The 16,012-nt window shown below is 34.5% G+C and overlaps 2 protein-coding genes across 2 annotated transcripts; both read left to right on the forward strand.

The window, feature by feature from the left end:
* The first annotated feature begins 1,805 nt into the window (after positions 1–1,805).
* On the forward strand, positions 1,806–4,465 carry LOC132615544 (pentatricopeptide repeat-containing protein At2g13600). Its single transcript, XM_060330146.1, has one exon. The coding sequence runs from the start codon at positions 2,036–2,038 to the stop codon at positions 4,163–4,165; it is 2,130 nt and encodes a 709-aa protein (XP_060186129.1). The 5' UTR covers positions 1,806–2,035; the 3' UTR covers positions 4,166–4,465.
* Positions 4,466–6,343: 1,878 nt separating this feature from the next.
* On the forward strand, positions 6,344–10,680 carry LOC132614500 (FAD synthetase 1, chloroplastic-like). Its single transcript, XM_060328962.1, is given in 6 exon segments — positions 6,344–6,693; positions 8,185–8,237; positions 9,002–9,137; positions 9,851–10,026; positions 10,113–10,612; positions 10,615–10,680. Coding segments are annotated over 6 exon segments (1,125 nt in total). The 5' UTR covers positions 6,344–6,460; the 3' UTR covers positions 10,642–10,680.
* The last annotated feature ends 5,332 nt before the right edge of the window (positions 10,681–16,012 follow it).

A 16,012-nucleotide genomic window follows, 5' to 3' on the forward strand; every position in this document is an offset into this window, starting at 1 on the left:
TGGGATGTCTGGTACGGGTGCAGATCTAGAGGTTAAATTCTTCATGAGCTAAATTTTTAAAATTCGAGGATAAGGATCCAAGTACAGATACAGATGGGTGCGATAAAAATAATTTAAATATCTAAAAATAGAGTTATAAATATATGCCTAAATTATGGTGGACTATTTGAAAGGAAAGGAATGCACGATCTTTTGGACCAACTTTGAATCAGTAATTATTTTGTGTGTGTGTGTAACATGGCTATTGCAAATGATATAAAGGTCGTGATAAGCTTCTTGAGTTGATTGCACATTTGACAGTAATGTGGACCTATAACTATCTTTAAGGACTTTCTGGTTGCTGACTTTTTAATACGAATATCTTTTAACGATAAAAAATAATATGCCTAAATTATGATTTCCCCCATTGTATCTGTTTTGAAATTCTCTAACAATTTTGGTCAAAGTAGTCAAAATCAATTGATGATGTATCGTCGAAAGTGAAGAGTCCGCACAACTCAATGTATACCTCACTTTGATAAGGTGCACTTTCGTTCCGACTCTTTTTGTTAAACAAAAAAGAAAAAAGTGCTCTGAGGAGATAAAGTTGTAAGTCAAAAGAAGTTGGTATTTATAAAAAAAAAAGAAGTCATCGAGCTATAAGTGAACAATGAGATCAATTTGAAATTAATTTAGAAAGGATTTTTTCTCTCAATTAAGGAGAATGCATGGATTAAATTTGTCAAACACTAAAGCTCTAACACAAGCATGCATATGCATAATGCCAGCTGATATTGTTATTTAATAGAGCTATTTGGAATTAATAAGCATGGATTAGTATAACAGCAACCTTTAACTTGTGTAATCAATGAACGATATAGCAGTGTGAGGATTGTTTAAACAACTCTTCAACTTGTCCATCACTTGGGCTAACAACTCTTCAACTTGTCCATCACTTGGGCTGAGAGTTACTGATCCGACTCCTCAGCATCTCTCTTTATCTCAATTTTTTCAAAATTCTTTACTTGGATGGGCGACGTATGTCTCATTTTAATATCAATGATTTAGATTTAATCAACTAAAGTTGGGTCTTGATCATAGTTATAATAATTAATTTGTCCCAATTTATGTGATATTTTTCACTTTCCGAGATTCATACTGCATGAACTTTGACCAACATTTTAGGATGTAGTTTTTACTAAATTGATATGAAAAAAATTGTAACTTATTGTACTTTTCATGTAGTTTTCAAATATATAAATTCTAATTTTAATACATAAAGAGTTAATCGAATCCAATTTAGTTTCAAAGTTTAGTCAAATTAACTTTAGAGTAGCGAAAAGTATACATACGTTGCTACGGAGGGAGTAACAAATTTTTTCATTGGTAAAACATAAAAAACATATTTCACATCTCAAAGCCGACAATCAGTTGTTCATCAGTGTGTTTTAATACTTAGATGATGATAGTTCAGGTAGGAAAGGGAACAACTGATAATTACAGTGCGAAACTCAAGAAAAAGTGATAGTTGACGTGTGTTTTTGACCACTATCTCGTTCACTTTTGTTGATTAAACTCTTCAAAAATGTCACAAACATGAAAAAGTGTGTTTGTGACACACTTTTCTTTTTAGTGTATCACAAAAAGAATGTCACATTTTTATACGCAGAAATAATTTAACTATATGAGAAGATTTACAGCCTCCGCAAATATCAAGACTTGTTCCGAATAATAATTTAAGAAGTCTTTTTTTTTTCTTAAAATTCGCATTTAATCAAATGGTGTCACATAAATTTGAACAGAGGGAGTATTATACTTTTATGGAATTTTCCTCAAAATATTGTTATACCCCTATTGAACTTTTAAAAATTCTTTCTAAGAGAAATTACAATTTCGAACCCATAACCTTTAAATTCCGGGCTGACACTATTTTTTAATATACACCCTCTTATAATATTTTAACCAAAGTTAAACTAAAATCTGTGCTTATTCTGTTCATATATCTAATGTTCTAACAACATGTTCATCACTCAAACATCCTTAAACCCCATGTCAAATGACAACAAAAGACACATTTTTTTTCAAGAAACTCATCACATGTCATCTCTTTTCACTTCCAAATTCTACACCCTTTGCCAAGATTCTAGAATCTTGCATCAATTCAAAGTCCCAAAATATCATACAAACTGTCCATTGTCGAATTCTCAAAACCCAATTTAGTTCAGAGGTATTCATAAACAACAAGTTAATAGATACATATGGGAAATGTGGTATGTTCAAGAATGCTAAGAAGGTGTTTGATAAAATGCCTGAGAGAAATACCTTTACTTGGAATGCCATGATTAACGCATATACATCATCAAGATTGTATTTTGAGGCTGAGGGGTTGTTTTATTTAATGCCTGAACCTGATCAATGTTCATGGAACTTGATGGTTTCGAGTTTTGCTCAATGTGAATTGTTTGATTCGTCGATAGAGTATTTCGCGAAAATGCATAAAGAAGATTTTGTTTTGAATGAGTTTTCTTATGGTAGTGGTTTAAGTGCTTGTGCAGGGTTAAGGGACTTGAAAATGGGAACTCAAATTCATGCGTCGGTTGTTAAATCGAGATATTCGGATAGTGTTTACATGGGTTCTGGGCTTATTGACATGTACTCGAAAACAGGTAGTGTGTGTTGTGCAACAAAGGTGTTTAATGGGATGTGTGAGCGTAATATGGTGTCGTGGAATAGTTTAATTTCTTGTTATGAGCAAAACGGGCCTGTGAGGGAGGCGCTCGAGATATTTGTTAGGATGATCGACTTTGGTTTTAAACCAGATGAGAAGACCTTTGCGAGTGTAGTAAGTGCTTGTGCGAGTTTGTGTGCGATAAGAGAAGGTAAGGAAATCCATGCCCGAATTGTCAAGTCGGATAAGCTTAGAGATGATCTTATTATATGCAACGCATTGGTTGATATGTATGCAAAGTTTGGGAGAATTGATGAAGCTAGATGGATTTTTGATAAAATGCCAGTCAGAAGCGTGGTGTCACATACTTGTTTAGTAAGTGGTTATGCGAGAGTTGCAAGTGTGAAGACTGCGAGATCCATGTTTATGGGGATGATTGAAAGAAATGTCGTGTCTTGGAATGCTCTTATTGCTGGATATACACAGAATGGGAATAACGAAGAGGCATTAAATCTCTTTCTTATGCTAAAAAGAGAATCGGTTTGGCCAACTCATTATACGTTTGGGAACCTCCTCAATGCATGTGCAAATTTAGCTGATCTGAAGCTTGGTAGGCAGGCTCATACACATATTTTGAAACATGGATTTCGTTTCCAGAATGGACCCGAGCCTGATGTTTTCGTGGGGAACGCTCTTATAGACATGTATATGAAATGTGGATCAGTTGATGATGGTAGCTGTGTATTCTCAAAAATGCTCGACAGAGATTGGGTTTCATGGAATGCCGTAATAGTTGGATATGCACAAAATGGGCATGCTATTGAAGCTCTTGAAACTTTTAACTTTATGTTAGTATCTGGAGAGAAGCCAGATCATGTGACTATGATTGGAGTTCTATGTGCGTGTAGTCATGCAGGATTGGTTGAGGAGGGTCGTAAATATTTCTATTCCATGGGCACAGAGTATGGGTTGGAACCGTTGAAGGACCATTATACGTGCATGGTTGATTTGCTTGGCAAGGCTGGTTGCTTAGCAGAGGCGAAGGATTTGATTGAATCCATGCCGATGTCTCCTGATAGTGTTGTATGGGGTTCTTTGCTCGCTGCATGTAAAATTCACAGGGAAATCGAGTTGGGAAAGTATGTGGCGGAGAAGCTTTTGGAGATTGATCCTACAAATTCTGGCCCTTATGTTCTTCTATCAAACATGTTTGCTGAACAAGGAAGATGGCAAGATGTCAAAATGGTCAGAAAGCTTATGCGACAGCGAGGCGTTGTTAAACAGCCGGGTTGCAGTTGGATTGAAATACAAAGCCAGGTTCATGTTTTCATGGTAAAAGATAAGAGGCATGCAAAGAAAAAAGAGATATATCGGATATTGAATACACTAACTAAATTGATGAAGCTCTCTGGCTATGTCCCGGATGCTGGTCATTTTGATGCTGATGAGGAGCAAGCCGTGTTGGATTTTTCCTCATCTGAAGAGTTTGAAGAACCTGTAACAGCTGCCATCGCATGATGTTCAAGGCGACTTGTGAAAAATGCTAATTCCCTGTACTTGTCTAGAAAGAGTTATACAAAAGATTCTTATAGTCGATTCCTACTAATTCAAGAGTGAAACGTAATTGGTTGATTTGTTTCCATGTATCCCCCCCCCCCCCCCCCCCCCCCCATCTGCCAAGGAGAACAGAGGCGGAAACACATTAGTGAATGTAGGTTACTGAAATGTCATCATATGTATCTCACTTAACAAATATCACATATGCATCTTTCCTGGATCACTTTTTTTTACCTCTATGACAGTTTAGTTTGTCTTTGAGCTGAGGGTCTATTGGAAACAGCCTCTCTGGCCTCCCCAGATCCCACTCACACTGGGTATGTTGTTGTTGTTGATGAGAGTTTAGTTGTCTGCTAAGCTTAAACTTTTATATGTCTGTTACCATTAATCTTCCCTAGGGAAGAAAGTCCAACGTAACGTCAGTGATTTCAAAAGGTGCATGCTTGTGTCAGGGTAGATTGTTTATATTACACCCCTTTGGGGCGCGGCCCTTCCTCGGTCCCTACGTGAATGCATGATGCTTCGTGCACTTGGTTGCCCTTTATACCAGTATATCATGATTTCTTGTCGTTAAGCCTTCCTTCTCTGGAACTAACCTGCTTTGGTTAGATATCAAAAAAGTTGCTACTACTTTTGGCAGCAGTATGATTTGTCTGGTGATTTCATCATTTGAATTTAGAAGAAATATATTCTGTATAAAGCCTTTTGAAAAATTGCATTATATTGATTATAATTTACAACACAGCTTCCTCTATTTTCTATACATGAAATTTTGCCTAGTATTGTAACAAAAGCGAGTGAAACAATCTTTGCAAGAGAATTCTGAATATTTGCCTTCCCCTTTGCAGGTGTTCACAAGTTTAGTTAGAAAAGAAAGTACAGTAGCTTTCTAGTCTAGAATGTAATAGAAGCTCAAGAATAGAGTCATCACCTTTGAGTTTCAAAAATCCCAGTGCATTAAGCTTTCGCTATACGCAGGGTTGGGAGAAGGATCTGACCACAAGGGACTATTTCTGCAAGAGGCTGTTTCCACGACCTATGAGTTCCAACCCCAACAAAAATCACTAAAGATTTTTTTTTAAAGTAAATATGATAAATGGACTGATTAGTCAAATTCTAACAACGTCAAAATGAATTAAATCAATATATGAATCATGACTTAACTCGTCCTACATTTACTTGGATAAAAATAAGTTGAGTCAAGATGTATCATATAACTACATTAATTGGTCATAAATCAATTCATGCAACATGACTCAACCTCCCCTCCTTTTTATGTTAAGTATCCAAAATTTAGTTCACTTTTATAAATTTAATGTTAATTGCATTTTAAACATTGTATTAAGGTACCATTTTAAACATTGTATTAAGGTATCATTTTGGCGAAAGTTAACTGGATTAATCTTTAAAGCTAAATTAAATTAAATTATTTAATATATTAAATCTTTGTACTTCGACAATCTGTTGTCTCTTGTATTTTGTTTATTGTGTTAGTTTGCAGTTAGTGTTATTTTTCTTCCTAATGCTTAGTTATAGTATTTTATCATTGCTTTTTAACTTTCGTCAATTCTTATCTAACCCTTTTATTATGTTTTTTCTTGAGCCGAAGATCTTTCAGAAACAGCCTTTTTATCCCCTCATGATGGGTGTAATGTCCGCATACACTCTACTCTCCTCAGGCCCTACTTTTTAGAAAACTATAAGAAAAATACTACTCCATTCGTTTCAATTTATGTAAACCCATTTCCTTATTAGTCCATATCAAAAAGTATGATCTCTTTCTATATTTCGAAATAGTTTACCTTTATACAATTATGCAATGATTCATAGTCACACAAAATATATATGACTCATTTAACACCACAAGTTTAAAAGTCCTTTTCAACTTTTTTAAACACGTATTCAATCAAATAGATTCATATAAATTAAAACGAAAAGAGTATAAGTTATAACTTTTCTTATATATTTACGTTTTAACAAAATTCATTTACTTTGACTTTTCAAAGACGAAATGTGACAAGTAAAAATGAAACCAGAGAATGAAATTGAACCCAAAATACAGAAATAACCTCCTAACCCCCAAACCCCACCCCACCCACCCACCCCAAAAAAAGGAAACCAAAACTATGATCCAAATACGCCCACGCGATAGGCTTTTTTTAGGCAGGAGAAGAACACAAAGAACAGCAACAAAGAAATGTTACAGCTATAGGCCACATCCCATCTCAATCTTCATTCTTGTAATGAAAATTAAGAATGTTGGGTGGGTCTCGCTCTATATTAAGAGACTCTAATAATTTTTACCAATTCACTACTGTTTCTCCACTTACCTCTAATTCTTCATTCAAGAATTTCAAAATCAGATTGAGAAACAAGAATAACAATATCAGTTCTTGTTTGAGCAATAAAGTTGGTAGTGATTTTGGGGTTAATTGTGTACAACCCAAATCTTCAGATACCCAAAGTTCTTTACTTTCTCAAACTTTGAGGTAATTTTTTTTTTTGTAAATTTTCTTCTTTGGGATGTAAATGTAGTTATTCTTGGAGTAATTTTGTGGTGTTCATAAAATTTAGTTATTTATCTTCAGATACCCAAAGTTCTTTACTTTCTCAGAGTTTGAGGTAATTTTTTCATAACTTTTCTTCTTTGGGCAGTAAATGTAGTGATTCTTGGGGTAATTTTTGAGGTGTTGATAAAGTTTAGTTATCTTGGGATTTCTTTTGAATGAATTGTGTACAAACTAAATCTTCAGATACCCAAAGTTCTTTACTTTCTCAAAGTTTGAGGTAATTTTTTTTTTAATTTAGTGACATTTGGGTAATTTTGAGGTATATGTTCTTGTTTGAGGTTGTTTTTGGATTATTTTTGTTTCAATTGTGTACAACCTGAATCTTAGATATCTAAAGCCCTTAACTTTTTGAGTGTTTGAGGTAATTCAACATGTCTGTTCTTGTTTGAGCAATAAATTGAGTGATTTGGCCCCCAGGTTTTAGTCTAGTGGTAAGAGTGCAACACAGTTACGTGTGAGTTAGGCACACAACACGAGTTAGAACCTTGCCTAAGACAAAAGTCTGGTATTTAAGTGGAGAAGGCTAGCGGGGCGGGCCCGTTATTCGCTGAGTTTCGAACCGTGTGCCCACCGCCTTCGGGGATTTCTCGGGTATTAGAAAAAGAGTTGAGTGATTTTGGGGTTCTGTTTTATCAATTGTATTCAAGCTGAATCTTTAGACACCCAAAGTTCCCTGTTTTCTAATAGTTTGAGGTAAATTTTATTTTCACTTCTTTCTAAACCTTTTTGTCATTGTGTAGAATAGAAAACTTTTTTAAACCTTGATTTATAAGCCTGTGATCGCTGGAAATGGAATGGGTAAGTTGAAATTGGAAAATTAGTTGCAACATTAGGTTTGAATCACATTTTGGATCGAAACAATATGATAAGCTTATTGGAATATCATATAAATAGGGACAGTACGCCTTTGTGCTTACTAAACTCTGTCGTGTTGAGTTTTCATTGTAGATCTAAAATAAAGAGATAGTTATTTCTCTTGTAACTGCTTAAAGTCACACACTTCAACAGGGCAAGAGAGTAGAGTGTAGATGGAGACCCCATGTTTGAGTCTTGTTTTCAGTCATCTACAAAAATAGTTCCGCATGCTTGGCTCAATTGAAAGATTCAGGAGCTGCATGTGAGAGAGTGTGTTGTAGATCTAAAACAAATAAATAATAGTGTCCTCCCTTTAACAGTATAAATTTTTAGATGAGACAGTTACACATTTAAATAGTTTCATCTGGACATAGTCTTTGGGGCAGTTTTCATTTTATGTTTAAATGAAGCTTACCGAGATCATAATTCCATTAAATCTAAATGAGAGCTTTTCTATCCATTGCATTGACATTGTAATTTCATTTTGTATTAAAGCATGACTTTACTTAGAATCTCAGTGCTTAAATGTGTGTTCTTTACAATTTTCATGTTTAGCCAATCTGGAACAGATGAGGAGCCTCCATCAGAAAGATTGCCCATTCTTGCAGGTTTGCTCTAACCCATATACTACTTGTAATAAAATTATCAAATGGTATTACATGTATGCTGAATTTATATTAATCCCCAGTTTCACTTATTCTGACTGATGAAAGTTTCTTAAATGCTACATAGATACCTTTTTCTACACTTGTTGTCAGCAATTCGTATTTCATAATCCTTGGTTTTATTGGCTCTTATGCTTATTCTTTCCTTCTATAATATTTTTTTATTCTTCTCTTCCTGGTTTTTATAGAAAACGTGGGAAATAGGTAACAATATTTAGCCATTTCTGTTAGTGTACATATTTATGTGTTGCAATCTGTGTACTGAGGTCTTCAGTTATACTGCAAGGTCAAAGATTAGCCTCTCAATATCACAGCTTAGTGTCTTCCTCTAACAGAAATTTGACACAAGATCATAGAAATTAAAAAAAATGTAAAAACCATTGAAACATGCTCCAACACACTCATAAAGAGAACACTTTAGACCTGTTCTTTCCATATACCTTGTACTTCAATTTTGTATAAGAAGATCAGCGATAATGTAGCTGTGAACAGTTGAGTGGTCAATCTGCAATTTTATTCCAAATTTACTTAGGATCTACAATTACTTTTGTAGATTAGTGAGTTTCAGTTCTACTTGTTGCTTATCATCAAAGAAAAAGCAGAGTTTCAATTCCACTTGTTACAATTGTGTTGTAAATGAGAAGAAATAGAGGATTTGTGGATATCATTTATGTGTAAATTCTCAATTATTATTTTCATTTCAATAGGTGGGATAGTAGCTCTGGGGAAGTTTGATGCTCTCCATATTGGTCATCGTGAGCTTGCAATTCAGGCAGCAAAGAGAGGAATTCCGTTTCTTCTTTCATTTGTTGGAATGGCGGAAGTACTTGGATGGGAACCGAGGTGTAACTTCAGTTCTCTCTTTTCTTTTACTATACTGTCATGGAATTTTAAATAGAGAAATATTATCTCCTCGGCAGACCAGAAAAAGAGAGAAGGGTGAATTCTACGTGATTGCCTCTGGGCACTGCTACACCCAATCCCGTAATAGTACCTAGGTTCAGCCAGCTTTAAATTCTGAAAATACAAAAAAGAAAGAGATTACCACATTCAGGGTTTTTTTTTTTTTTTTGGGGGGGGGGGGGGGGGGGGGGGGGGGAGGGGGGTTGTGTGGGGATGCCAGATTTGAACTCTGAAAAAGACAAAATAGATCAAGAAAGAGACCATCACATTCAGGGAGTTTTATCTTGCATTCTCTAAATATGTGTGTGTGTGCGCGCGCGAGGGAGGGAGAAGGAACTTAAGTTAATGTTCTCTCTTTTTTTTTTTTTTTCCCTCTGTTTAAGGATTTGTTTATCAATATGTTACACAATCTTGATTTACTCAAAATAAAATATTTTTCGAACTCTATTCTACTTAATGTAGGGTTAGTCATGGTTTAGAAAATTTTGTCTTTGAAGCTGGAAGGTGTTTAAAATCTGTTGAGTTTATCTTCCTAGCCTTACTCTAGCATATTGAGAAGTTCCTTTTTTGGTGAGTGGTCTTTATGAAATGCCACATCATGAAATGAGAAAGAATCAAATCTTTGTGTGATTTTGTGTATATTTTCTACGCAGGGCTCCCATAGTTGCTGAATGTGATCGCAAAAGGATTCTTTCATCATGGGCTCCTTACTGCGATAATGTAATCCCCAGGGAACTCCAGATAGATTTTTCCAAAGTTCGAAATCTTACGCCTCGTCAGTTTGTGGAGAAGCTGTCCAAAGAGCTGGGAGTACGAGGAGTTGTTGCTGGTATGTTTTAACATCCTAACTTGACATAGAGATTCCAATGTGAACAAAGAAAAGAAAAAAATATGATGACATCTTAATAATCTCAGGCGAGAATTATCGTTTTGGATATAGAGCTGCTGGTAATGCATCAGACCTTGTGGAGCTCTGTGAAGAGTATGGATTAGAAGCTTATATAATCAATTCTGTCATGGACAAGAATCAAATTTCTGGAGCCTTAAACTCTCGTTACGGAAAGGAGATAGGGCAAGTATCATCTACTCGTGTTAGGTATGCCCTTGACAAGGGAGACATGAAATATGTGTCAGAGCTGTTAGGTCGCAACCATCGTCTAGTTTTAATGATGGAAGACCAAGAAAATTTTACTAGTGAGAGAAATAGGCTGTCAGCTCCAAAGTCTTGTTTGTTGAATCTTGCACCCAAGGAAGGTCTTTATGAGAATTGTTCAGTTTTGATTGACAAGAATCATATACCCTGCAGAGTAATAGTTGATACAACAGATATTCATTTGGAATGCTATGAGGTAGCTAATTTTTCCTGTGTTACTTCTCGAGACTTAAAGATATTGGGTATTGACTTTGGTAGTCCTCAGAGTTAGATGGAGTTCAAATTTTGTAATTCATTCCCTATAATTCATTTAGTGCAACCATTTCTGAATGTCCTTCAGTCTTTAAGAATGAGTACGATTCTTTACGCAATACATCGCTGCACAATTCACATACTTTTGGTGGGAACATAGCTGAGTTTACTGATATTCTGAATGCCAAGAATCTGATAGTACGAACAAAATCGAGATGATAAATGTGTCAAATAGCAGTATCATTATGAAATGACTTTTGATCATTACCCTACATAATGGATTTGTTCTACCAGTTTACCACTATGAGTAGATTGGTTAGCAACTTGGTTACTGTTGCTCTTTCTCTGTTCGAGTGTTCTTGAATTTGTTCTAATAGTGACAATCCCTTGATTATAGTTCTAATCTAATTAGTGACAATCCCTTGATTATAATCCTGTTGTACTTGATTGTGTGTTTTCCTTTCTGCCAATAAAATGATCTTTAGTGCTTGAAGTCCATTTCCTTCAACTCCTTTGTAATTGTTGAAATGTGTGAACCATCTTGTCCAAATCTTTGGAATGTTAAAGGGGAGGCACATATTTACTCATTTTTACTTACAAGATGTTTCATCTCATCTAACATCTTAAATAACTATAAAGAAGGGAACACTTTTTGTTGTACTTAGTTTACTCTCCAACACTAATGAATGCAATATATGTCAATAACCACTGTTTGTGACCACTTCCTGTGAGCATGTTTGAATCTTTATGTGTAAGGAGTTCTACTCTCACATTTATGTTAAGAGTGGTTTGACCTGATTTTCATTACCATTTGCTTACTGCTTATGAAAATCTTGTTCATCATCATCAAGTCTGTGGTCATCTGGAATGTTTTGTTTCACGGATAAGGAAATCTTTCAGTAATCTTTAAAGAGTGTTCTTTGACAACTGCAGAAGATCAAACTAATATCTAGATTAAGACATGCATAAAGGAGCCAATGTCTTATGCTATGGCACACTAATTGAGCGAAAAATAGAGGGAGGGAGATTAATATGAAGGGATTGTAGAACATGATGAATGTTGCTTGGACATTTACTAGCTTCGTAGATTAAATTCAGCAAAGAATAGTTTCTTTTTCTTTGGAAGCAGGGATGATCTGGTTATACAAGGTCCTCGGTATTTTGAAGAAAAGTCACTTGCTTTATATGTAACAACCCTTTCCTGCAGTGACACTTTTGGGTTCATGTCGTGGGTTTCCCAAGGCATTGGATACTAAGCTATTGCCATTGGGACTGATAAATGGTTCGCAGAATGTCACCATGGTGAGATAAGGGAAAAGCTCGGTGGTGTACAACTGTTTCTTTTGCAAGCACTGTGAATGATCTCTGTCCATTTTGTTGGGGCATCAAGTTGTACTGTCCAGAAGGAGAAGTGGGTGTATCCTCCCCTAAGTAATTTCCTGCTATGTGTTTCGTTGCTTAAGGTAAAAGGATCTTGCTATGTTTGTCTTGGTTCAGTGTCTTGGTTCAGTGTCTTGATGAATCTAGATTGAAGGTGTTCTGCTGCTAAGAGCAGCTGCTGCCATGTTGGAGATGGATTTCCTGGCTTATGCTTCAATACCAAAGCATACTTGTGGTTGGGCCTAAAGAGATTAATTCTTGGGACGATGCAGCCCCGAATTACATACTTGTGGCCTGGGTCCTGTAACTTCATTGCTTCAATCTAGAGATCTTGTGAGCAGGTATGAACTTATCACTGAAGGCAGATCTAACATTTTAAATCAGCATGTATACAGTATCACAACACCCATAAATCCTTTGTTAAAATGGGTGTAGACTTGGAGAAAGGTAGAAGATGCGGGCATAGCTAAGAAAGTGGCTTTCTACCCTGTTAGCCAAGTACTGGAACCCTTATCTGACATGACTATTCATTCACGTGGCATTGTGTTTGAAAGAATGCAACTTGCTTTAAGGTCAGAGGGCCTGACGCTGTGATCCTATTATGCTGCATCGAGCTATACATAATTGGAATGTCATTGAGATTTTAGCAAAAGGCTCCTCCTATGGCTTTGGTCTAGAGGTAGGACTTAGGAGGACAACATATGATGTGTAGGTTAAGCGCATATTACAGGTTTAAATCCTGCAGCAGGCAAAAGCGTGGTATTTAAGTGGAGAAGGGGCAGATCCATATTTTTCCCGCTTTGCTTATTGTAGTTGGTCATCGAAACAGCCTCTCTGCCCTACAAAGGTAATGATAAGGTCTACGTATATCCACGTATATCCGAGCCTCCCCTGATCCCATTTGTGGGATTGTGTTATGTTGTTGTTGTTATTGTAGTTAGAAGAGTCGGACTATCAAGGATATTGATCTCCAAAGCTTCACGTTGATTGTTGCAAGTGATTTCAGTGGTTTGGTTAACAGGAGCAGGGAAGCTGAAAGCTTTTTATCTGCAGAGAATTTATCTGCTTTAAGATCTTGTGAGGAAAGTGTTATGATTTTACCCATGATGAGTTTTGGTGGTTGATATAAATGCAACCATTTTGACATGAAGATGCTCCCTGTATTTGATTATGCAATTGAAATTTGCTCTAAAATGGGGCTCATGTCAAGCTTGCATTTTACCCTTTTCCTTGGCTCATAATTCTATCATTTTCATTCCAGCTCCCGGAGAGAATCTATGATTTAAAATTTATGGGTTTCTATGACGAGCTTAAGTTAATATACAATAATAACTTAGTTCAAACAGTCAAATATTTATACAATATTTAGTGAATTCCTCAATACATATATAGAATCTAGGCAAATATTATGAAGCTCAAGTAAATTTTTAATTTACTAAGGGGTTGTTTGGTTGGAAACAAGTTATCGCAGGATAACTTATCCTGAGATTAGTTATTCCACCCTTCGGCGGGGATAAAATAACAACTGCAATTCCCGAATAACTAATTCCGAGATTAGTTATACCACAATTTTATCCCAACTAAACGTGAAATAAATTCATCTTAAATAAAATTCTTGGATTATTTTATATTCTTATCCCTTGTATCAAATGAGCCCAGAGTAGATACGCCTTGACGGGCTCCTCAAGCTACTGTTAGAATCATGTTCTGGGAATCCATCTAGTGTCCACCTATACTTTTGGCGAAAATATACAGTTGCAGTATGATGTATACTAATTTTCCATAGTTAAGTGAGAAGTTGAGATTAGAATTTAGAATTAATCATATTTAAGTGATAAAAAGTTATGTAAATGACATACGTTGTGTACTTATCGAATTGACTTGAACAGCGAGTACAAACAAGTTTTTAGGACTTTTGGGACCCTTGTGCCAAGTGCCAATAGTGTAATTGAGAGTAATTAATCTTCGCTTATCTTATTAGGGATCAAAGGACAATTAATGTTTATGAGTAATAAGATAGTATTAGTAGTAGATATAATAAAGAGGGTGTAGTGCGAATATACAATATGTTAGTTGGATGACTGGATCCAATCATTTAACCAAACACAAGTGTTAGTACAAATGCTTATGTCATGGTTCGTTGTTGTGCTTCATAAGTTGGTAACCACCACATTCCAACTACTAATATAATACAAACTAGACCCTTTATCCAACTCATAATTTCTTCCGTTGCACATAAAGTGTAAAGTTTATTGACATTTGATTTTTACATTAAACAACAAATACATAATTTATACTCCCTCCATTTCAATTTATGTCTCGTAGTTATTATTTGGATAGTCAAATGATATTTTAATTTCGGAATGTTTTGAATTGCTAACTATTGCGACTTATACTTTTTTTTTTTTATATAAGTTTTAAATATGTAAATTTTATTTCATATGTATTGAATATTTATGTCTGAATTCACACCAAACATTAGTTAGTTTGATAAGGGTACTCCGAATCAAGCCAAATAAATTGAAACAAAAGAAATATATAATTTATTTTATTTTATTTTATTTATAATTATTTAATTAAAGTAAATTGTTATAATTTGATGTAACACGAAGTGGGTAAATGTTAGGGAGACATGTGCATAGTCCCAAAGTCCTATAAATAAATAAATCAAAACAAACACACAAAAAACAAAAAACAAAAAAGGCATAATGCATAAATAGACCCTTAAATTTAGTCTCAGTTGGCAAATATGCCCTCTAATTTTGGGTGTGCATAAGTAAGCACCTCAATTTGTATAAAGTTGAACAAGTAAACATAAATGATGACATGACACTGACATGACACATAAATATTGGATGGTCACATCAATGCCACGTTGCTGCCACGTCATCATTTGTGTTTACTTGTTCAACTTTATACAAGTTGAGGTGCCTACTTGTGCACACTCAAACTTGAAGGGCATACTTGTTAGCTGAAGCCAAATGTAAGGACCTATTTATGTATTATGCCAAAAAAGAACCCTCATTTCTTCTTTAGATCAGAACCGTAAACTTCCGAAATGGCCTGCAACGAGTCGACGACGACTCTCATCTACAAAACGACATCGTTTCAAGCCACTATGTAAATTACAACCTCGGTGAAATGATTTTCACATGTGATTAATTAATATAAAGTTTTATTTTATTAAATTACTTAATCGAATATATTAATATGAGTTGGCATAAATTATATGGGATGGGATAAGCAAAAATATAGGGCGAAAATCATTTCCACCTCCTAACTTTGCTTTAAAAATCAAATTTTCCCCTCATATATAATAGATTCTTATATTATGGAGTATATAGTATTTATTTTTTAATCTAGATATTTATAAATTCTTATTTAAGTTTATTAACATTATAAGCAGAATAATACGTTTATGAATTTGTGACAAAATCTAATACTATTTTTTATGATTGTTATTTCAATATTATATGAAGGTAAGTATGTATATATGTATGTACATGCATGTGTGTATATTTAAGTTTCACTTCTCTCTTATTATCTATTGTTTATATAAATAAACAAGTGGTTGCCACTAGTGGAATATTTCTTAAATTATAATAAAATTAATTGACAGTATAAATAAACCATTCTTAAGAATTTGCCTCTATTTATTAATTGTTTTTGCATTACCAGTATAGAAATATATTTATAAAGTTATTATGACCTGTAATTGTTCACTTGTATAAATAAATATTAAAGTTTTGATTATTTTTAATAAAATTAATTTGTTGTTTATTCTGTTAATTTATTTTATTATAGAAGATCGTTAACGTATATAATCAATTAGTATTTCTCATTTTTTTCTTCGCCTAGCAGAAAAGATTTATTTTTTATAAAAAAATTGTTGCATGAATTAAAAAATTAAAAAATATCACGATTTAAAATAAATTAAAAAAAAAAAAGACAAAAGTTGATAATGTAAGGGTAAAATAAGCATTTAAAAAAGTCAACTAGGATAAAGGGGGAGAATGTCTATTGTTCATAG

This window comes from Lycium barbarum, chromosome 10 (genome assembly GCF_019175385.1).
Source record: "Lycium barbarum isolate Lr01 chromosome 10, ASM1917538v2, whole genome shotgun sequence".
In the NCBI taxonomy this organism is placed as follows: domain Eukaryota; kingdom Viridiplantae; phylum Streptophyta; class Magnoliopsida; order Solanales; family Solanaceae; genus Lycium; species Lycium barbarum.

What these genes read in the sequence shown, in the direction of transcription:
- LOC132615544 (XM_060330146.1), top strand. Translation starts at nt 2,036, where the DNA reads ATGACAACAAAAGACACATTTTTTTTCAAGAAACTCATCACATGTCAT.